The 22,711-nt window shown below is 41.8% G+C and overlaps 3 protein-coding genes across 3 annotated transcripts; 2 read left to right on the top strand and 1 right to left on the bottom strand.

Annotated features, from left to right (window-relative positions):
• Nucleotides 1-240: 240 nt before the first annotated feature.
• On the bottom strand, nucleotides 241-9,579 carry faap100 (FA core complex associated protein 100). The gene is made up of 8 exons (XM_032575172.1): nucleotides 9,284-9,579; nucleotides 8,713-8,831; nucleotides 7,262-8,130; nucleotides 5,752-5,908; nucleotides 3,963-4,815; nucleotides 3,771-3,881; nucleotides 2,253-2,327; nucleotides 241-2,120 (listed from the first exon to the last, which is right to left on the bottom strand). The coding sequence occupies exons 1-8, from the start codon at nucleotides 9,440-9,442 to the stop codon at nucleotides 2,004-2,006; spliced, it is 2,460 nt and encodes an 819-aa protein (XP_032431063.1). The 5' UTR covers nucleotides 9,443-9,579; the 3' UTR covers nucleotides 241-2,003.
• Nucleotides 9,580-9,836: 257 nt separating this feature from the next.
• birc5a (baculoviral IAP repeat containing 5a) lies at nucleotides 9,837-12,292 on the top strand. Its single transcript, XM_032573495.1, has 4 exons — nucleotides 9,837-10,095; nucleotides 10,994-11,103; nucleotides 11,832-11,949; nucleotides 12,039-12,292. The coding sequence occupies exons 1-4, from the start codon at nucleotides 9,988-9,990 to the stop codon at nucleotides 12,129-12,131; spliced, it is 429 nt and encodes a 142-aa protein (XP_032429386.1). The 5' UTR covers nucleotides 9,837-9,987; the 3' UTR covers nucleotides 12,132-12,292.
• A 1,046-nt stretch (nucleotides 12,293-13,338) lies between these two features.
• Nucleotides 13,339-22,372, top strand: tmem235b (transmembrane protein 235b). The gene is given in 5 exon segments (XM_032573490.1): nucleotides 13,339-13,383; nucleotides 13,385-13,661; nucleotides 13,761-13,841; nucleotides 13,971-14,108; nucleotides 21,819-22,372. Coding segments are annotated over 5 exon segments (771 nt in total). The 3' UTR covers nucleotides 22,049-22,372.
• Nucleotides 22,373-22,711: the final 339 nt, after the last annotated feature.

Here is a 22,711-nt window from a genome sequence, read left to right as displayed (position 1 = left end):
GCTTCTGTAATTTCAAAGTTTCAAAAAATTGTTGCTGAGAAAGCCCACTTATTGTATCCCACAGCAAGCTTCCGGGAGAACTTTGAATATTTTATCACTGTACTTAGTGGAAATGGTAGTTCACATTTAAAATCGCTTTGCTTCCTCGCAAAGAACCAGCTTTTACATCCAGTTCATCCATTTTTAATAAGGCTGAGGTTTGGGTCATATTAATAATCTCCACTGTCGATTCCACATGTGTTTATAGGCTTTTATTTCACGGTGAAGTTAAAGAATTTTCATCCTTTATCATACCACCCAGATTCTGATCCGATTAGAGAAAGTCCAGGACAAATTTATAATTGTAGAGTTTAAAATGCATCACTAGCCACGTTTTCTTTACAAATGCTCTCAAAACTTTGTCAATATTCCACTAATATTATCCCCCCCCCCCCACACACACAATTTTGTCGTTTCCATTAAATATGAAACACAATTCAAATAAGACGTGATTATCCTCCGACAACTTCCTGTCGTCTTCTTCGTGATTTGCGCTAGTAGTAATTGTGCATCATGTGACGTGTGTGACGCGATAAAAAGTGTTTCCATTGCAGTTTGGCGAAATAAACCAATTGAATGCGGCCAAAAGAAAACCCAACCTCACCCTGTCCCCAAAACTTTCTAATCAAACAACAAGAAGGTTTTTGAAACCGCCGTGTTTCCATCAAGCTAACTTATGTTCGAAATGTCAAATTGCACAATTACCAATTGGCCAATAAAAGCGCAGCTAGTGAGAAAGTCAAAAATAATACAACCTTCATTTACACAACTAAACCTCACTGCGACACAGAGGGTTTCACTTCCAACAGGTAACCCGGTTCTATTCATGTTCTCCTTTTGCTGCTCAGTTAACCTGGAAATTACATGTTTCTGCTCTCAACATTTATGGTGTGGACCCGTCAGCATTCAGAACCAAACCTTCCTTCAGAGAAAGAATCATCTCATCTGCCCACTTCCTCCAGTTCCAAGAGACTACGGATCAACCAACCACACGTAAATTAGACAGGATTTATTCCTTTCTCTCTCTTCACAATATACAACTCAGGAAGAGTGTTTGCTCACAGAGTCCCACAAAACTCAGCTGACTTTTAAAACGTAACAAAAACAATTCAAACTAAAAGACTGTAAGTGAGCCATGCTAAAAACCATGAAAGTGGAGGAAAATGTATTTAATCTAGATTGCTTTACAAAACCACTCAGTGCTTTTTACAGTTTTTTTAACTTAAACTTTAGTTTATATGAAACCCCAACAGAAAGTATGACATACTGTAACTGTGAAGAGGGAGGAAAAATAAGCATTGGCCTTTTATGTCTTATTTTGACCAAATCCTCTGTGGCATTCAGATTCAGCTTCCTTTACTCTGATACCCCTAAATGAAATCAGTGGCTGAGGAAAACCTGCAGAAGGCTGCAGAGGAGATGAGACTTTGGTGGAGGTTCACCTTCCAATAGACCGACCAGACATTCACCCAGAGACGGAACGATCAAAGCATATTCAGGTGTTGGAATGGCCTAGTCAAAGACCAGACTTAAATCAATTTGCCAATTGATTTAATAGATTTATTTTTTTGCTAAAATCTGACTTTTTAGCAAAAAAAAAAAGGAGAAAAGTTTCCATCTCTAGGTGTAAAAAGCTGGTAGAAAAATACAAAGGCACACCACACTTTTCAGTCTTTTCTCAATAATAATAATAATAATAGTAAAAACAGGAATCAGCTTCTCATTTTTCTTCCAGATTATGCTTCACTTTGCGTCGATATGACACCTAAAATCCAATAAAATATATTGACTCTGTGGTTCTAAAAGTCAAAGCAGTTCAAAGGGTAGGAATACTTTGTGATCCCAACTTTACAGCCAGGGCCCGAATCCTCTGCAACACAAGAAGATAATTAGGCAGCTTCATCATCATCCTCATCCTCAGGTTGGAGAAGGCAGCGAGGGGTCGAAGGTCGGCTGAGTGGGTGTCAGAGCATGAGCAGAGGGCCGTCTCTGAGCTGCTGGTAAACACGCAGGAGGAGCGTCTGCATCTGCCCAGAGGACACGCCCACACTGCTGGCCTCCCAGACCTGACCTCGCTCCACCTGACGGCACAGGAGAGAGAGAGAGAGAGAGAGAGGAGCCACGCCATTGGTCGCTTTCTGGACATCTTAGGTTTAAGAGTCATACACGTCTCTGTTGTTCTACACCGGATTGAGAATAAAGCCTGATGTTACCTCAGCTTGCTGTAGCGCGAGCCTCAGATCTGCAATGGGAACTGTTCTGGAGGAACCGACCTTCTGCAGCAGAGTCTGTGTGAGAGAACAGAGCCGTTTGTTCCAAACAAGGTCAAAATCTGACAATGCAGGACAGCAAATAGGTTCAATCGGAGGTTCCTAAACTTGTCCATGCCATGGCCCCCCAAACACATGAACCTTTAGCTGTTGACCCCCTCTGCAATCCACAGACAGTGCTACGAAATATGTAAAGAAACTCTGAAGTTTACTTGATTTTTTTTTTTTTGTGTGGAGACTTTGCTATGCTCTAGAAATATAATGATGAAAGTAAATCTTCTCTTATAATTTTTTGTACTTTATTTAGGAAAAAAATAGTAATTTGTTTTGTTTTTCAGTTGTTTCTGTCTATGTTAATATGTCACCTAAAAAAAGTATTTTATTCATTGTTTCATAATTACTACGTTCACGTAGCATACATGCTGCCTCAGACCCTCTGATTTTAGTTGGCAATGAGTTCTGTGGTTGAAAATGTTTTCATCAGGTATTACATGATGACTTTATTAATCTGATGTTGCATATCTTATCCACCAATCCCCTCTTGTGGTAAGAAAATGTGTAATATTTTACACTAATCACATTAAATTGGATTTAATCTTCATAGCTCTTGTGGGTTTTCTCGTCAGAAACTTTTTCATTTCTAGCCTGAGGAGCAGCTTGATGAATCTGACTGGCAGCCAATCAGAAAGATGATCATTTCAAATTAATTTATTCTGAATTTCCTCCCTGTGGGACAATAAATTTCTATATTCGATAGCTCCATCTTCAATAAATTATTTTAACTTATATTTTATAGCAATGATTGATAAACAGATTACATTTATATATATAAAAATATATCTGTGGAAAGACTTAAATCTCGCTGTTCACATACAACCTCATGTGGAACACAAAGTATCTAATACCTCAGTGGGGAATAAAAATGAACTCCACACTTTTTAGATTTTTATCTGTAAAAGAATATTAAAAACATTTTCCCTGGAGGATAAGTTTCACCTTTTTGATAACTCACACTGGGGAGCAAGTTTAACTGTGAATTAAGATTAGCCACCGTCAGAGCAAAGGCTGATGGGAATCCAAAGACATAAAAACAAACAATCACACAGAATTACGGATATTGGAGCCGATCGATTAGTTAATCTCTGAATCCTCCATGAGAAAAAGTGAGAACAGGCGATTCTTCCACAAATAAAGTTTATGAAAAACAAGATTTCAGTCCATCTCAACACATTTGGGCAAGACTGTTTGTTGACTTCGGTTGAGTGAAACACGAGCTGGAACGCTTTCATCTTGCTTCCTGTCGTCTCCTACCAGGTTAAAGGGAGGAGACAACAGCTAAGCTTAAGGTCGTCTTTTACAAGTTCTAGAAAATTCTGACTGGCAGATTTTGAGTAACACTTTGAGAATAACCTGTAAGCTCCTCTGAAGTTGCTGGTACGTTTAAGAGCGTAGGGTGTGTACCTGAATGCGATGCAGCACGGCGTGGTGCAGGCCGCACACGGCCGCAACTGATGAGCTCTTCACCTGAACCTCCATGGTGACCAGGGGTTCCGTCTTCTCCTCTATGTTTACCTGCAGACCAGAAGACGGAGGCTCAGGTTAAACCAGGAAACGCCTGTCGGAGTAACCGGGTCTCTCCGGTAGAGGGTTCACCTCTTCAGCAGTCAGTTTGACTGCGGCGTTATTTGGCGCACTGCCACAGATCACTGAACTGCCCCCGTCAGTCTTCATTCCTTTGCGCTCCGCCTTCACTCCACCACAGCCTTCAGACAACAGCCACTCAAGCAAAGAGACACGGGGGCCTCCAGGGGTCAACCCCAGCGTGTCCCTCAGTAACTCTGACGACACGCGGACTCTAGCAGAATACTCCTCCGGTCTGGACGCCTGGCCTCCTCCTCTGCACCGGAGCTGCCGTGAACTTATAAAACCCTGGATGAGGTCTGCCGGGTTGCTGCTGGACCGGGCTGGGGCCGGCGGGTCGCCGAGCCGCAGGGCGTGCAGCCAGTCCACCGTCAGGGTGTTTAACGGCAAACTGAAACAGGCCCTCTGCGAGTCCAGAGGGGCCGCCGCCTCCTCCTGTCCCAGGAACCTCCAGAGGGAGAACAGGAGAGAACAGGTCATGGTAACGGGGAAGGAGGCGTCGCCCTCCGCCGTGACTGGCAGAGACACCTCCACCGACTCCCCCGGGCCGAGACCGCCGAACGGGAAGGAGTAGTTCACAGACGAGGCGTCCCCTCCTGCTTCTAGAGGACAGGACAGAGGACGGACAGCGACGCTCAGCGTCCAGCCTCGCTCCAGGACGAAAGGACTCAAGTTCTCCAGGATACATGTCAGGTTCAGGGAGTCTCTCTGAAGCAGGCTGCTCCACCGTACCAAACCACGACACCTGACTGGCTTCGAGTCAAACTCTGAACGGTTCGACAGCAGGAAGCTGATGTTCATCACCTGATTCAGCTCCTTCAGGATCTGATTCTTGGATCTGATGATGGTTTTCAGCACTGATGCTCTGAAGGAAAACAGATTGAAAGCACTTTAGGTTCGGGAAAGTTGGGACACAAAGTAAAAGACCCTGAAGATACAATTTAAATATCATTAGAGGGATATTTAGTTAACAAACTTGGAAAGGGTTTCATTTTCACCCAGTAGCTACGTTTCCATTACAAATGTGAGCAAATCTTTGTCTATATTTTGCTAAAAAACACAATTTCGCAATTAAATAAGAAATGAAATTAAAATCACACGTGAATCAGATTGTTCACGCGAGAAGACAATAAAAATTATGGCAGTGATGGGTGCAAACAGTTACATGAGATATATTCATAATTCAGGCATGGTGCTAGCGCTCATTATCTATCAGCCAATCAGAGGAGATGTCGGCGTCTTGTTCAGCTGTTGAAGTGACAAGCCCCTTCCTACTTGGGAGCGGCTACGTATGCGACGGAATTATAGTCGGCCATTTTACATTAGAGCTGTGAATTCAACATGTTGGAATTACACACAACTTTTTATGAACTGTGATGTTGTGAGAGGAATAAGCCAGCTGCACATCGTCCAAAAACAAAAAAACAAAACAACAAAACCCCTACAAACAAACCATGATCCTCTTACTACTTCCTGTCGTCTTCTTTGTTGTTTTCGTCAGTAGTACGTGATCAACATGCAGCTTTTGATCAAATGGCTCCTGTGATGCGAAATAAACGTTTCCACTGCAGTCTTAAGAAATACATCTTCTTTGCTACGGTTGAAAAACCACCTCAATATAGCACAAAAACTTTTTATCAAACAAACGTGAGTTTTTTTCCAAACGTGTTTCCATTAAGCAAATTTATTTTCCTAATTTCAATTTGCGCAGTTTTACGGTAAATGGAAACGCAGCTGGTTGAACTCATCTCTGGTTTTGCTCATGAATCTAAAACAAACGGACGTCCTTCGGTTGGTGTACCTTTCACAAACGTCCCCAATGGCAGACAGGATGTCCCCGACGCTGCGTCCAACCTGGGAGGAGGGACGCTTGGACAAACCGTCCTCCTGTGTCCTAACAGGGAGACGGATGGACTGCAGCCGCCCTCTGACTGACAGGCTGAGCAGCTGAACTTCACCTGGGGGCAGAGGTCACACACTTTACCAACCCACAACCTTCAGGACGTCACACAGAACGGTTCAAAGCTTAAATATGATTAAAGACTCTAAAGAACTTAAGATAAAGGCTTCCGGACCAGACAGTCACTTTATTATTATAACAGAAGGTAGTGAATGATTGAAAAGAGGAAGGGTATGATTCTCCAAGTTATTCTAAATTAAAATCTACCAGTTTTGCAGGTTTAGAAAGTGAAATTCTTTCTAATTCTTCAATGCAAAGAATAAACTAAAGCTCAGCCAAGGTTAGATGGAGAACATATGAGCTATAGATGTAACTTTACCTGAAATTCACAAGACGAGACTAAATGAGACAAGGTACTAAGTTCACAATCACATGTCAAGGTTTTAACACCACTTTTAAAATGTTCAAATTTAGATCAAATGCTGAAAAAGGCCTTTTCCTGATCTAGTTTTTATCAACTACACACAGTCTGCCGTACATTTACCATTGCCTAGTTGCTGTTGATAGTTGAGGCATATTATACTGCAACTTCATCAGGCAAAGCCAACATGATGGCAACTGGTTATAGCTGATGAGATAGGACAGCAACTAAGGATTATTTTGACAATTTATTAGTTAATCAGATAAAAAAGTTGACTTATTGTGAAGATTTAAACTTATTTTATGCGACATTAAAAATACAAAGAAACAACTAATTCGATTTCTTTTTTAAAATAAGAAAATAAACATTTTATTTCTTAAAATCCAATAACAGCATTCATTTAGTGAACGTTTCATAAATTGTAGTGAAGGATTTGCAGCTACAAAATACTTCTAACATCAACACGTGAAAAGTTCAGACCTTTCTGCTGGACTGAACATCAGTACAGTGTAGGGCTGATCTGCTGATTATTATTTTTATTAATAATTGGATAGCAAAAGGTGCTTAATGGGAGATTTTTTTTTTTTACAGAATTTGAACTAGGTAAAGCTAAAACAGAACATACAAAAAAGTTTTTTAAAATTTTAAATACAAAATATATATACTTTTTGACCAGTTTGGGCCGGCCCAAGCCTTTTAGGGGCCCTAAGGGGGCCCCCTTTGCAACATGTCAACACCAGATTCTTTATCTTTCCTAACCAACATACCTACTATCATTAGCATCATTTCCAATTAGCTTACATCGTACTGATGTTATTATGGCTGTTGACTTTACAGGAGTAGCAAACTAAAAAAGACTTGGGACATTTTAGGAGGGTGAGGATGTGCTTTGGGCCTGCTCTGTGTGAAACACATTAAATCCTGCATGGAAATGTGACAAAACATTCAGGGGGTGTGAATATTTTTGAATGCGAGGCGTCATCCATTCACCTGCAGAGCTGCATGTAGGCTGATGCAAAGCCGTGACGCCGCTCACGTTTAAACTGACGGGTGTGAGGAGAGCAGCGGGGTTGGACCGGGACCCCTCGTCCTCCTCGCCCCCCTGTCTTCCTGCTGTCCCAGAAGAACTGTCCCACAGATCCACCGTTAGCAGGTCTGAGCCGGTGCTGTAGTAAACACGGCTCTGATCCATACAGGCGCACTCCACGGGACCTGGGACGCAGCCCAGGGTAAACCTGGCGCCGCCACCTCCCTCTGACCCGGCCCCACCAGCCCCGATCAGAACGGCTCTGCCTTGTTTGCCCAGAGCTATCAAACACCCCGCGCAACCTGCATTGGTTTCCATGACAGCAGATGCTCCGATAAACACGACCGGCTGCTCGAGGCTGTGGAGGATCCGGAGCCTGGATCCCGGGATGCGCAGAGGGAGGAAGGACAAGCGTCCGTCTGGCAGGCCGCAGAGCACAACCGGCGATTTGGAGAGCGCCGCTTCCGCCCCAAACAGAAGCCTGAAGAGGAGAGGCTGGAGAGGGAAGTGGGAACAAGACGGACGAAGACGGGAGGAGGTGGGCGACACGTCGCCGGGATACACACACACCAGCACACATCTGGATTCTGTGTCACCTTGAACGGAAGGCGAGACCAGCGGCAGAGAGAAGGAGGTGAGCAGGTCGCAGGGGTCGGACTGAGACGCCCGCTGGGTTTGATACAGAGTCAGTGACCAGGACGAGTCAGTCCGGCAAAGTGTCAGGAGCACGGAACCAACGACCAGGAGGGACGACACTCTGTCTGCGACGGCAACGAGACACTCGGTAGAGATCTTCAACTCAGTGGGACCAGAACCTGCATCATGGGAGGAACTTTGACCCCCAAACAGATAAAAGGTCAAATCAGATTTACAGACATTAGAGGCGCACCGACAGCAGTTTTCTAGCCGATAACCCATCCTCAAAATGCCAGAGGATTCCCCCAGTGTATTATAAGCCTGGCGGGCTATCAGGCTTTACCTCCTACTGGTGGACTCCCTAGCAACCCTACCACAGGCCTTAGCAGATTTTTTGGGGGAAGCCCTGATTGACCCGATATCCAATTTTGGCCAATTCCAATTTTTTTTCTTCTGAAAATTAGACTTCTGTGTGAACAGAACTAATTATGACACTAATTAACTAATTATGACACTTGTCTGACATCAATGACATAAAAGCTGGATAAAATGACCATTATGGTTCAGACTGCAGACGCTTTGAAAACTATCAGATACATATCCAAAATAGTTTCTCATGTGGTTCAAATTAGATTTTTTTGTGGGTGAAAAGAACGGAATTAGGTCGTTCAGATTGGTACAGGTCAAAGATCAGCAAAAAAAAAAAGCAGATGTGGGTTGCGTTTGCCTGCTGAGTGAACATAGTTTATGCTACTGAGTGACAGGAAGTGATTTGTACCTGGGTACCAGCAGCTGGACTTTGACACAGTAAACTCCACTCCTGCATGCCACAAACAGGAGCTGCTCATCATGGCTGACAGCCAGATCCCTCACAGCAGCAGGCATCTGAAGAACCGCCTGCAACACAACAATCAAACAGGAAGTAACAGGAAGGAGTTGTGTTTTCATCAGCTGTAATGAAAACACAACATTACAATATTAAGTCAGACCAATAAAAACACACTTTTAATACATTATGGGAAAAGCTGACAAGGCACAACCCCCACAGAAGGCTAGCTAAAGAAGCAGGCTGGTCACTGTGCTGTGTTGATGAAAAGCTGACATACTTTTCAGTGGTTGACATTTCTGTTTTTAAAATGTATTTTTATTGGTCTTATGTAATATTAGAATTTTCTAAGAAACTTAATCGTGGATTTTCATTAGCATCAAAATGATCAAATTCTAATTTCAACAGTTTGTGTGACATGATCCTATATAGTATACGAAGGAGATAGGAACTGAATTACAGAAACATAAACTTTCCAGCTTGCATCTGTGAATTAATGACTTCAAATAATAAACCTGCTTACCCTGAGTGTTTTCTCCTGCGCAGTGAAGACATAAACCTCCTCACCACCAGTACAGATGAAAACATCCGACCCAGTTCCACACTTGACCAGCGGTGTTCCAGATTTTCCTAAAAGGCCGAACTCAGCCCAAGGCTCAGCAGCACACCGTCCTTCCATCATGACTACAAAGTTTCATCAGGGTGACACGTTTCCTACATACCTAGTTTATCAGCAGGGTTAGTGGTCAAGAGCTGCAAGTTAACTTTGTGACCAGCTGTTGACAAGAGGAAGGCGTCAGAAGTCCCGCGCCTCATTATTTTAACCAATGACAGTCTTGAACTACATTACCCATGACCATTAGACGGAAATGGTATGAAAAAAAGATCGAGGATCTGTAAAACCTCTTGTTTTACAGAGGTTAGAGGCTCTAGAGCGAGTAGGTTTAAAGTATTTCCATTTAGCAGAGAAACAATAAATACAATTAAAAACAAACAATATTGACATTTAGAAAAATGACCTCACTTACGTTCCTGCAACGCCAGAGCTCTGTATGACACTAGGTGGCGTCCGGTCAACGTGTCGAGCTGTTTAACCACCTACGAAGAAGAAGGCAGGCAAGGCCCAATCAAAACAGCCGAAGTGAACATCCGCCGAAATTTGAAAACGCCCTCTAGCTTAGCAGTTGTTAGCAGGTAGAAGTTTGAGCTAAGCTTGTGAAACACATAATGGACCTGTTGGACCAAAAGGATTTCAAGTTATATTTTTTTGAGAACAGACTTAAAACCTTTCATGGGTGGCCGTTTGACGAAGACTGCGCGTGCACTCCTGAGAACGTGAGTATGAAACAGTGAAGTACCGCAAACTCCCATAGTGACCCAAAATAACTTTATATGAAGCTGGAAGTCGAAACCTTTTGTTTGTTCTGTGGGTCGTTCTACCTGGAGGTTACATACTATTGTTGTTTTAGGTGGCTGGTTTTCAAAGATTTTAAGTAACAACAGCTCACTAAATAGTATATTTTACAGACAGCTGAAAGGCATTTTAAAGCAGCACTTCAAATAGACGTTGGGATATCGGCATGCGCTGTCTTTTGTCATAGATACAATAAAAATGTTGTGCTTTTTTGTTAATACTAAGTAAAACATTTTAAGTTTCCAATTCATAAAAAGTAAACAGGAATTTCCTAAGGGAAGTCCTAAAGGGAGGATCTAATCTTTTCACTAACCCCAATCCAATATGGCTTCTTTAGAAAAAGTATTCACTTCTACCAGTTTGTATATCACTAAATCTTCCCCATAACTACACAGATACAGCTTTTGTTTGCTATCACAGTTCTTTAGACAGAATCCCATTCTAATCTTTACCTCTTAGTATTATTGGTTTCCACTAACTCTTTGCTACAGAGTAGTGGGTCCCAAATGTAGGAGCACAGATTCCTAAAAACAAATCTTTTTCAGTGATAGCTTTGGAACTGTTGAGGTACTAGCTGCACTAGCAAATACACGCAGAAATGTGAATTTTTTTTGTTTTGGTAAAAGTATATATATTTTTTTATGCCAGAAAAGCCTCTGATATCCAGGTAAAAGTGTTTGTTTATATCACTAAGTGGGAAAGATAAAATCTTTCTCATTTTAGAAAATTTGAGCCTGGATGTGTGTGGAATATTGAAATGAAAAGCTTTGTGGACATGTGTTGTCTCAGTGCTCTCTGTGTGCTCATGTGTTGGTGTAGATGGCCAGAGCTGGTTTCATTCACACGCCGTCAGAGAACAGCCCAGACACGGCCATGTGTTTCTTCTGCCTCAAGGAGCTGGAAGGCTGGGAGCCAGAGGACGACCCAGAGTAAGAACTGCACTTAACTGGGCCACACGTGTGTGGTTACCATGCCTACAAATATACTGTAATTCTTTTCCTAGTCTGTTAGTATACAGTGTACATTCTTCCTTTGTTTGGCTGTACATTAACAAACTGTTAGCAAATGGAACTAGATAGAGCCAAATACACCTTTACAAACAATCTGAACAAATAAACCAGCTTGGTTATTTTTCTTTTTTACCCTACTACAAAAACAATGTCTGTTTGACTGTTGTTTTATTCTGCCTTAGAATTTTGAAATATGTGGTATTTGGTTTTAGTTTTTTTCCAAGTTAGGATTACTATTACAAAGCTCTGAAAAACAGCCACTGTCCTACGTTGCTCTGAGAGACTCAACATGGTTGGTTAACAGTCAACTTCTCTTTTACCAACTTAGTGATTTTTTAGACAAAAAAAAAATTGGAATAGGCAGATCAGGCTTTTAAAATATTGTAGATGGACCAGAAATCGGTGCAGCCCATCTTAATCTTAAAGGTAAAGGTAATTTTATTTATGTAACACATTTTCAGCAACAAAGCAATACAAAGTGCTTTACAGAAATGGGACTTAAATTGGACTTCTGTTCAGTTTGGATTGCTTTGCCTTTTCCTTTTCTTTTTGCCATCCAGAAGAAGACTTTTTGTATTTAATAGCATACAGATTGTATGAATTTGTAAATATTTGTCATGATTATTAAGGTTGCTTTGTTTTATCAGGAAGGAACACAGATCCCATTCTTCATCCTGCCACTTTATCACCCTGAAGAAAAAAGTAGAGGAGCTGACCGTGGAAGAATTCTTCAAACTCCAGAAGGAGAGGCACAAATTCATAGCTGTACGTTCTTCTACATGGCATGCCGCGATTCTCGATTCCAGACTGCTGTTCTTGGTCCGATTCAGAACTTTGTTTCCTTTCATTCACAGAACAAAACTGGAAACGAGGCCATTGCCAAGTTTGAGGAAGCAGCCAGGCTGACGCGAGCAGAAATCATTAAGACGGCCATGGGAGAGGAGTGATCCAGGATGAAGAGATGAAAATTACTCTGATGATTTTCTGTTTTTAGCTTCTGTGTTGTTGTGTTCATGTTTCTTGCTCTTGGTGTTGTTTGTACCATGTGCTGGTTCGTAGCACTATGTGGCTTTACATTAAACTTTGATTATTTACATGGTTTCACTAATACTTTTCATGTCTTTTCTTGGTTGCCATGAAATGGTTTCAGTACCATGTAATAAATGATATATATAAATCCTGAATAGAGCTCAGTGCAGTGCTTTGCTGTTTTCACATTTTGTTACAATACAGCCAGATTGTAAATTGTATTCAAAATGTGATTTCTTGGTTTTCTAGAATTTTCAGGAAAGAGATTAATGTAATGCAATTTAGAAAAAGGGTGTAATATGAAAAAAATGTGGAGAAACACAAAGCGGTGCGAATACTTTATGGACTGCAACATAAAAATTTGTTTTCCAGCCACTTAATACTTTTATTTTTTTATATTTGTTCCTGAGCTCTATAAAGTTCACTCAATATAGAACTTCAACATAAGTCATGTAAATTTTGTTTTCTCATTTGCCCACCTTACCTGTTGCAAACAGCTTCTCTCACAATAACACATTATTTTCTTCCACTTCACAATTTTTGTTTTTAGCAGAAACAGTTGCCTACCCTCACAGTATTCATCAGCAAGTATTGCAAACTTGTTCAAGGTACAACAAACAAACAAGATTTTTTTTCCCTACTTCTTGGGTGCTTGGCCCTTTCTAATGCCGCCCTGGGCAACTGCCCATACAGCCCATATCAAGAGCCACTAATGAACAGCAGCATCCAAATAAAATGTAGCCGATGTTTAATGGTATACATCTCCAGGACACTGTTTCACTTTTATAATATTTCCAGAGTTCACTCTTTGAGCTTGATGTTTTCTACCTAAGCCGGTCTCATCAGGCCGCTGGTCGCCGACCGACAGTTCCAGCTTACTAAAGCGCCTGTTCTTGGTCCGATTCAGAACTTTGTTTCCTTTCATTCACAGAACAAAACTAGAAACGAGGCCATTGCCTCCTCTCCTCTCCTCTCCTCTCCTCTCCTCTCCTCTCCTCTCCTCTCCTCTCCTCTCCTCTCCTCTCCTCTGCCTTTGCGTAAACGCGCTCTCTGAGTGAATCAAGTCAAGTCCCTCCCAGACAGAAGCTGAGAGGAACTCTGCCGTCAGAGACCCTCTCCGGTCTGATGCCAGAATTTTCTTACAGCCGTTCGGAAATATATCTGGAGGGTTTTTCTGAACGTTCTCGTGCGTCGCAGAGACGGTGGGAAGCTTTGGATCACCGCCGGGGACTCCGCGTTACGCACGAAGCCGAGCCTTCAGCCGCCCACCATGAAGGTAACCTTTGGCGCTCTGGTCATCACTGCCGGGGTCTGCGGCGTTCTCAGCTTCGCCTTTCTGGCGACTTCCCTCGGAACCGATTACTGGTACATCATAGAGATGAACACGATGAACACGACCGAGTTTGAGGATATGAGCTCTCACTCTGGATTGTGGCGCATCAACGAAGGTAGGCTGCGCCTTTAAACTCACCGTCCAGGAGGTCTAGTTAAATCACAGGGGAAGAATTGTGTGGCTGTTTCCCCCCCCCCCCCCCCTTTACACCTAGGAGGGAAGATACATCCTGACTCCATTGATTCATTTGCAGCCGATTCCTCCAAATACACTGAGACCGAACTGCGCATGCTGGGTAAGACTTCAGCTTTATTTCCTCATAAACTCTCTGTGTCGGTGTGTGTGTGCGTGTGTGGGTGTGCGTGTGTGTGTGTGTCGGTGTGTATGTGTGTGTGTTAGCTCAATCCGTGTGTTTCCGCTCCAGGCATGCACAGAACCGTCGTGGTGATGCTGCCGCTCAGCCTGGTTCTCCTGTCGTTTGGGGGAATCTGCGGACTGGTCAGCGCTCTGGCTCGGAGCCCCGTCCTGCTCACCGGCACGGCCTGTTACTTCTTCATCAGCAGTAAGTTCCGACTTAAAGAGCTGAAGCTCAACACGCTGGAACATCAACAAACAGTGGTTTGATTCCGAAGGATAAACAGCATTTCATAAGATTCTTCTCATCATGCAGAACGCGTTTCACACGTCTGTTGTTCATTTTGATGTTTAAACGGCTCAGATCTAATGAAAACAAAACAAGAAAATCGGTTTCTCAGACAATTTGAATATTAAATAACACTAATTTATGCGGTTTTAAAAAAAAAAAAAAAAACGCATACATTTTCTGATAGCTAAGTTAGCTACAAAGGGACATGCCTAAAGATGCTGACATTTCACAGAGTGCTATTTTGAGTGCCATATTCAAGCATATTAATAGAAAACTTTGTGGAAGGAAAAAGTGTAGACAGTTATTTTTTTTTTTCATTTTAAAATCAAGGTCTCTGACAGGTCTGGAGGAAGAATTGGGAGGAACTGAATCCAAGTTTCTTGAGGTGCAGTGTGAGGTTTCAGCAGTCAGCGATGATTTTTTGAGCCATGTCTTCTTCTGACGTAGATCCACTGGGTTTTATCCAGTAAAGTTGAGAATCGATGAGAACACGTCAAGAGGAAGATGAGAGCCAATACTGCAGACAAGCTGAAGCCTGTTGGACTTCTTCAGCACCTCAGCAGAGCTCTGGCTTACTGCCTCCATGTTGATCTACCTTACGCTACATGGCAGTGGACCCACAGCTTTGTGTTAAAAATCCTTTCTCATCACTCTTATGAAATATTTGTAGAATATGAGAAGCAATATTTTGGGTTTCCAGTAGCTCTAAACCAAAATGATCAAAATGAACATAAATTAAGATCTGAAGATATCACTGTGTGTGTAACGAATCTCTATAACATACAGTAAGTTCAACCTTTTTAATTGGATGTGTGAAAGAAGTTAACTTTTAGATAACATTTTTAGACATAATGACTGAACTGAATCTTCATAGACAGTAAAAGACAAAAGTATTTTATATGGTTCACTCATTCTAACAAGCAAAACAGTGAAAATCTGCACTACAGACTAAATAACTCCAAACTAAGGCTGTAGGGTTGTAAAGTTTCGCCTCACATTTCTCCCTGTTGCCTTTATGGGAGGAACCAAGTTACATGAAAGCAGCAATAAAACATCACAATAAGCATGAGAGCAGCTCTGCTTCACATCACTGTGCAGTCGAGTCAACGGAACAAAGTCCAGCTGCTCCCAAAGGTTTCTTCAGTTGGGAGCATGGATGGACGTAACAGGCTGAGAGGTCATTAAGGTCACTGCAGTGGGGCCGGTTGAACACGTGGCTCTACGCCTCTGTTCTGCTCAGTGTTTGATGATCCAAACGTGTCTCTAATGATATGAGCTGTTCTGACCACACACCCCAGTGTGTGAAGTGCTGTATATAAAGCCTCCTGTGGAGACTAGAGTACGTGATCGAAAGGTGAGACCTGACCCCAACACCTCGGCTTAGTTCTGGTTGGTTTTCCTCCATCGATCCATCTGTCTTCCCTGCCCTAAATTTGCACGTTGATATCTTCAAATGAGTGTCCTTCGTCCGCTTGTGTGGCTGCTGTTGTTTCTCCAATCTAGAGGTCTGAACATTCCTCACTGCAGTGGCATGTCACACCAGTGACTGTGTGTTTGGGTGTCTTATCCTTGAAATGAATCATTCTGAGAGTGCTGTTGGGTTTTATGTCATGCTTGGAAAATATCCTTCTTAGTTTCTTAGAATCTCCATCATATGATGACCTTTCTTTCTCCTTTTCTTCTTCATTAGAGTGAGTTGTGTGTTTTCTCGATGTTTGAAGTGTGTTTCTCGTCCTTCACTTCCATCCTTGTGAGGATCTGTTCGACTCGGTGCCGCAAGGTTTTAGTGACTGAATGTTTTTTGTTCCCGTGGGTGGTGAGATTCAGAGAGTTGATAGAAAATTGGGGTTTTTCTGTTTGAATGTATGCCGGACGACGCAAACGGATAGCTTGTTGTCATTGCCATCCTCCCTCGTAAACTTGATTTTGTCTTTGCTCAGTAAAGGCTTCCACTTCTTTGGCTTGCCTTTTGACCCAGGTTTCGTTCTCTTATCAGAACCGGCGGCTACGTTTCCTGACAGTTTCCCACTGTGAGCAAATGATGCAAACTCTTCTCCTGGATCTTGTCACAGTGTATCTGTGGAGTTGTGCCTGTAATGTGGGGAGAGACACTGCAACGCATTCACACAACGTATTTAACAGCGAATGAATTCAGTAAACATTTTAACAGTGTCGTGTGGCTTTTATTTGCATTCTGATGTTAGACTGTGCAGCTCAGGGCTTCAGAGCAAACTTCCAAACGTGTTGGGCTGTGTAGATTTATTTAATTCAAAGAAGTTAAATTAGGTGTACTCAGCAGAAGAAAAGGTTAGAAAATTTTTTTGAGCAAGTCAGACAAGTTTTTAAAACTAAATCTGTGGATTGATTATAGTAAAACATTGTGTGATGCGGGCAAAGCGGATTGATCATCTTTTGAGCTTTATTCCCAGCCAGTGGAACAGAAACCTCTTCACTGCTAGCTGAAGGAATGCATGTGTGTCAAATGTTTGGCACCACAGAAGTTGTTGCATTATGAAAGAGTTGATTTGCACAGGCAGCGTCTCACAAGATGAAGAGAATACTCCACACACTGCAGTTCCTGGGTTATGTGATCACCATGACGACCTCAGTCAGAACAAACACAATCAGGATGACGAGCAAAACTAACTTCAGTCTGTTCTTATGAACTGATGTGAATCTTCCAGCAGGGCGGTGTTGCTGTAGAAACAAGACAACCTGCCTCTACCAGCCACCGCTTTGGAATAGCTAACCCATTCCTACGTTTTGGTTGTTGGTAAAGTTAGCTTACCCATAATCATCTTAACGCTGTTATGTTAACGTGGGCATTTCTGGTAATCCGATTACTATTGGACTCATAAAGCAATCTTCTCAGCTTGTGGCACACCTCGTCTAGCTTGATCTCTCCTGCCAAGACCTCATGACCTCCATGAAGATGACCTTGTGACAGACATACAGACAATTACCTACAAAGACCCTTTGTTGTCTTCCCTTAATAATCAGCACATGGTGAGGAGCAGGATGGGGTGACGGTTTGAATCCGATTAGAACCTTTTTGTGAACTTCTTGACCTTCCAACATTTAGAAAGACAATTTTTTTTTCAATCGGTTGCTCCTTATTTTTAAGCAAGCATTTACTAATAACCTTTAAAAAAATACTCATTCTCTGTGTTTAAACATCAGAGAAAACAAGATCAGAATTCAACAACAGCTGCATGGCTTTACAGCCATACGTACGGCCCCATCCACAATTATTGGCACCCCTGGTTGGTGGAAGCTCCTTCCTGAATGGCGCCCTGGTTAAGCCCCTCCTTTAACCGCCTCACACCAAACATAAACCTGCAAAATAGATACATACAGCTCTGGCAAAAATGAAGAGACCACTGCACTGAACCATTTTATTATTCCACCAAATATTGACTTCTGAACTCTTCCTGAGTTAAACATTAGTATTGTTGCTGGGGGAAAACTATATCATGCGCTTATAAAACTAACTAAGGAACAGTGAAATTATAGATGTAATATCCTTCGCTTTAGTTTTGATAGATCTGTTTGTTAGCCTTTCAAATTGATGTGAAATAGATTTTTTTTTTCACCCACACAAGAAGTTTCCATGATCATCTGTCGGCAAATGACGGCACTCCATCAGAAAAAGTTAGGAGAAAACACCGAATATATTTTTTGAAAATTGTATTTTCTGTCGAGTATTCATTACCCAATCAATGCATAATCATAATACAATACTTTGATCTTTTTGAATTCTTAACCTAAAATTTACCAAAGTATGAAAAGACTAAAACCACTAACTAACTAACTAACTAACTAACTAACTAACTAACTAACTAACTAACTAACTAACTAACTAACTAACTAACTAACTAACTAACTAACTAACTAACTAACTAACTAACTAACTAACTAACTAACTGCTTCATCCAGAATTGATCAGGATAAAGACAACATACTTGGCTTTTGGTCTTCAAGAAGCACTATGTCATGCAATAAGACAGTCATAAAAAGTAATGAAGTTCTTTTTAATGTGCAACAATAGGCGCCCACGTGGAGAAAAAGATGAAAAAAACTCAGAGACTCTCCGGTGCTGACCTGGAATTTTAACTAAAGAGGCGTTTCCCTATTTAATATATGCAGTCAAGGCATTCCGTTCTTTGACCTATTAGAAACTCCGTAGGAACTCAGAAAACTTGGACAGTCCCCTCATTATGGCAAAGGTGTCTGTTTTTTTTTTTATCTAAGTAAGAGGGCGGACCACTTCGTGCCCATCGCTGCCTGATACGGAAGATCCCTGGCGCCAAACGTCCTAAGATGAGATTTCACAGACACCTCCGTAGTCCCCACTCCCATTGGAATGCAAATTTATTGCTCTGGTGTGGGGGAGGCAAAGGGCCCTGCTTTGTCTGCTTACCGCATCTCAGACGAGACCTGTTCCAAATAGGAGTATTGTATATAACTGTTACACATGTCGTATATTGGCTATATTAAACACCAAAAAATAATCATTTTTCTTAACACATGCAATAAGACAGTCATAAAAAGTAATGAAGTTCTTTTTAATGTGCAACAATATGAATTAAAAAAATGCACATTTTGCAGCAACCAATGCGCGATCAAACCATCAGACCGGCAGACTCATCTAACCTCTCCAGAGAGACATGATTACAGCTTGTTGGCTGCCATCATAACGGTTTGCTATTATTACAAATAAAGTCTGAGACGGTTTCCGTCAGAAAGGAGAGGAGGAAAAATCGAAACATCACAGGATTCAAATGATTTGCCCTGAACTCCTGGTTTTGTGGAGCTGGTGTGGTTTCATTTTTTTTTTTTTGTGCCAATCATCAGTCACCAAGCAAGGAGAGCATTTTACGATCCAGGAAGCAGATTTGTGTTTGTGTAGACTGCAGCATACGTGTAGCTGTGTAGTTACCAGCTTTGTTTCGTGCTGTTATTACAAATGGGACTGTTGTCACAGCTTCAGCATCTTTATTCCAACAGGAATCTGCTTGGATCTGAACCGTTCCATTGTGGCTGTGAGTGAGAGTAAATAAGTACGAACATTCTGTTCATAAGACACATTTCACAGATAAAAATCTCATGGTTCTTCACAAAGACGGAGCATGAAGTTGTTGTTCTTGGACTACAAATTCATTGGGACTACAAGTAGAACAATGGAGGACGGTGTGCTCAAGGGTGTGGAGTGTTAGTGTTTGGTGATAAAGAGTGTGTTGGATGTAAGCTAGACAGCTCAGGTCTGGTTCGTTCATCCTCATGGTTGCTGGGTTACCAACACAGCTCGTCCTAACTGGATTGGATTTATTTCCGGCTCTTCCATAAAGGCCTGATTTGTGGAGTCCATGAGTCCATTCTCCATCCTGAGCCGAGGATCTCTGCAGCTCATCCAAAGCTGCTTTTCTGATAGCGACCCTCCTGGTTCGTGTTGTCCTTTCAGGTGGACGGCCACGTCCTGGTAGGTTTGTAGAAGTGACACTTCTTCCATTTTCAGATGATTGATTGAACAGAGCTATGTGAAGTATATTGTTTTAAACTGAATAAACACAAACTACCCTCAAACTTTCAACCTTTTCTTGCGCACCGGATGCTCTTGGTAGCTAACCGAGTAATTTCAACAAACTCAAACAGGAAGTTGGATTTTTTTTCTTCTTTATTTTGTAACCATTCTCTATAAATATAGAGAATAACTTGGTGTGGAGGAGAAAGCATCTGCTGTGCCAGAGTTACTGTCTGGTGCGCACAGGAAAACATTTGGTCTTCAAGAAGTAATGTCTGATTCACATGAGAAAGTATGTGCTGGAAACAAGAAAGTATTTACATATATCACTGAATACGAATAAATGCCGCACTTTTTAGATTTGTGTTGATGAAGAAAATTGAAACCAATGTATCCGTTTTTCCTTCCACTTTGTCAGGTTTTTTTATAAGATTCTATCAGGTTGGAATCCAGGCCATAACTCTGGTGTTTGGCAGGTAAAGGTGAACCATTTAACAGCAATGGCAACAGTTTCCCTTACATCATAAACTATATGACAACAATCCTCCTGATAAGCAGAGATGTGATAAGTTTGACGCCAGCTGATGAGAAATACTGTTTACATCCCAACAACACAAAGCGACGTCTTGCTGACAGACCGACCTGAACCCACATCGATAGCAACTTTTGTTTCTGAAGCGGAGGAAGACAGTCAACTTCTGTCCTTCCTGTTTGCTTCCCAGCAGCGTCTTCATCCTTTTCTCTCTCCCTCCAACTCATTGCCGCCAAGAGCATAACAATGAGACATCAGACTCGGTTCCTCATCACAACCCCCTCTTTGTTGCGCCTCAGGGTGTAATTGTAATAAAATCTTGATTAGTCACCACCCTGGGTAGCTCCACTCGCATCCACTGAAACCGGGAGCACGCTGTCAAAATTAAAACGGTTTCCAATAGCAACGCAGTGAAAACCGGAGGGTCTTGCCTTCTTTCTATGTAGATAAGGGAGGCTAATATCGCACACATCAGTGCATTTCCTGTCTCTCAATATGAGATTTCTGCCAGCTTGATTCTTGTCTCTCAGATTAGCGCTCTTACTGCCAGGTCCAGGTGATGTCAGAGTCCACAAACTGATTGAAAAAGGTCTTGACTAGAGGATGTGGAGCTTCCACGGTTTTAAATGTTAAATCACATATGTGGGATATTGTGTTGATGGAATAATAAGCAAAAACCTCTAAATTAGTCTTTTTTGAAGACTAATTTAAAATAATTTTTACATTAAAAAAAAAATACAAATCAGTCTTGATTGCGTGTTCAAATTCATTTCAGTACATAAATATTTCCCAGGTCCTGTGATGCGGCACATTATGGAATAATTTGACTCTGTCTCTTTAAATTGATTTGACCTGCTCAGCAGTCTGTATCTGACCAATCGGCTTACAGCAGTGCTAGCCACGCCCACTGAATTCAATTCAAGTCAAATCAGTTCAGTCTACTCATAGGCTAAAGCTAACCAGAAAGTCAGAGCAGATGTAGCTTCTGTGGAGGGAAAAAATGAATAAAGTGAGAGAAAACTTAAAGTTAACAGTAAATAGCAGCAGACGATGTAAACTAGAGAAGAAAGAGAGGAATAGTAGTCAGTTTGTCCTTCATGCTAAGATTATAGCATCATAACTGATAGCATAGATTGGGATAAGATAACACTTTAGAATGAGGCATTAGAGACTCTTATAATGATTACATAATCTATTAAATATATAAATAAATGTATTTCCATGTAGACTCAGATCAATTAAAAGTCAATAAATCCACACATCACATTTTATCTCTATCAATAATATTTCTAAAAAGGATTTTTCTTTTACTTGCTAAAACTTCCATAAATATTTTACAACTGAATTAATAATTGTATGGCTGCACTTTATCTGACAGTATTAATGGATCATAATGGGTCGCTGTGATAAAAGGCCCTGCAGCATCAGCCTGGTGCAGGCTTTCTCATGAGAAGTACTAGATGTTTATATGTTGCGTAGATGATCTGCTCTCTCTCAAAATAAACATTTGTGTCTGGAAACCTAAAAAAAAAAAAGATATTCCTCTTTTTTTTCTGTTTGCTTCCACATCCAGGCCTGCTGACTCTCTGCGGTGCGAGTCTCTACATCGTCTACTCCTACCAAGCGCTAGCAGAGACGAAGCGCCTGGTGGGGCCTGAGGGCCTGGCCTACATCCAGACCTCCTTCGGCTGGTCTCTGGGCCTGGCCTGGCTCTCCTGCGGCCTGGAGCTGCTCACCGGAACTCTGCTGCTCATAGCCGCACAAATGGCCAGGATACGGCAGAGAGGGCCCAGTAAGGCCTGACGCTGCCCGCCGCGCCGATCCCTGAACGTCCCAAACACAAACTGAAGCGACAACGGTGTGGACAACTCGCATTTTTTTATTTTTTTTTTCCAGGTGGTGCAAGAATTTCACAGGGACAGTGATTGAGCTGTGCCCCCTTGTGGGCACAATTGTGTGTACTGAGGTCCCTTCTGATTTTGGAGTTGTTGATCATGGTGTTTTATTCGGGTATATATGTAAAAAGTTAAATCTGTAAAGTTGTCCCCTCTGCAAGCCTTTCCTCTGTTTTCATCATATTATGAGTCCTATTTGCTGTTTTCAGTTGGATAACCATGCAGAGTGTTTGCACTATGTAAAAAGTGCAAAAGAATTACTATATAGTTTTGTCACATGTAATGGTTTAAAAATTTCCATATGCGTCAACATTTTTGCTGCTTTCGGACATTTCAACATGGTCTTCACTTTACTGTACAGTGATTTGTACCAGTGTTCATGCTTTAACCTTTCTATGAACTGCTGGGTTGCTACCACAAACATCAATGGATTTTTTGGTAGTGCATGATTGCAAAGTAGTTTTTTTAAAAATGATAAAACTAAAAACTGTGCCCTCCACTTGTACTCAGCTCCCTTGAGTCGGAAATCCTGAGACTGAATTTGTGGCCCGAGACCCTAAAGCCTGGTCTC

The sequence above is a fragment of the Xiphophorus hellerii genome, chromosome 10 (assembly GCF_003331165.1).
Source record: "Xiphophorus hellerii strain 12219 chromosome 10, Xiphophorus_hellerii-4.1, whole genome shotgun sequence".
NCBI lineage: Eukaryota > Metazoa > Chordata > Actinopteri > Cyprinodontiformes > Poeciliidae > Xiphophorus > Xiphophorus hellerii.
This window is presented reverse-complemented; position numbering and strand designations above follow the sequence as displayed.

What these genes read in the sequence shown, in the direction of transcription:
- faap100 (XM_032575172.1), bottom strand. Translation starts at nt 9,442, where the DNA reads ATGATGGAAGGACGGTGTGCTGCTGAGCCTTGGGCTGAGTTCGGCCTT. An exon ending in CGCAGGAGAAAACACTCAGG is followed by an intron (nt 8,832 to 9,283) that starts GTAAGCAGGTTT and finishes GTTGTGTTGCAG; the next exon opens with GCGGTTCTTCAGATGCCTGC. An exon ending in TCGCGCTACAGCAAGCTGAG is followed by an intron (nt 2,121 to 2,252) that starts GTAACATCAGGC and finishes CTGTGCCGTCAG; the next exon opens with GTGGAGCGAGGTCAGGTCTG.
- birc5a (XM_032573495.1), top strand. Translation starts at nt 9,988, where the DNA reads ATGGACCTGTTGGACCAAAAGGATTTCAAGTTATATTTTTTTGAGAAC. An exon ending in GCGCGTGCACTCCTGAGAAC is followed by an intron (nt 10,096 to 10,993) that starts GTGAGTATGAAA and finishes GTGTTGGTGTAG; the next exon opens with ATGGCCAGAGCTGGTTTCAT. An exon ending in AGAGGCACAAATTCATAGCT is followed by an intron (nt 11,950 to 12,038) that starts GTACGTTCTTCT and finishes TTTCATTCACAG; the next exon opens with AACAAAACTGGAAACGAGGC.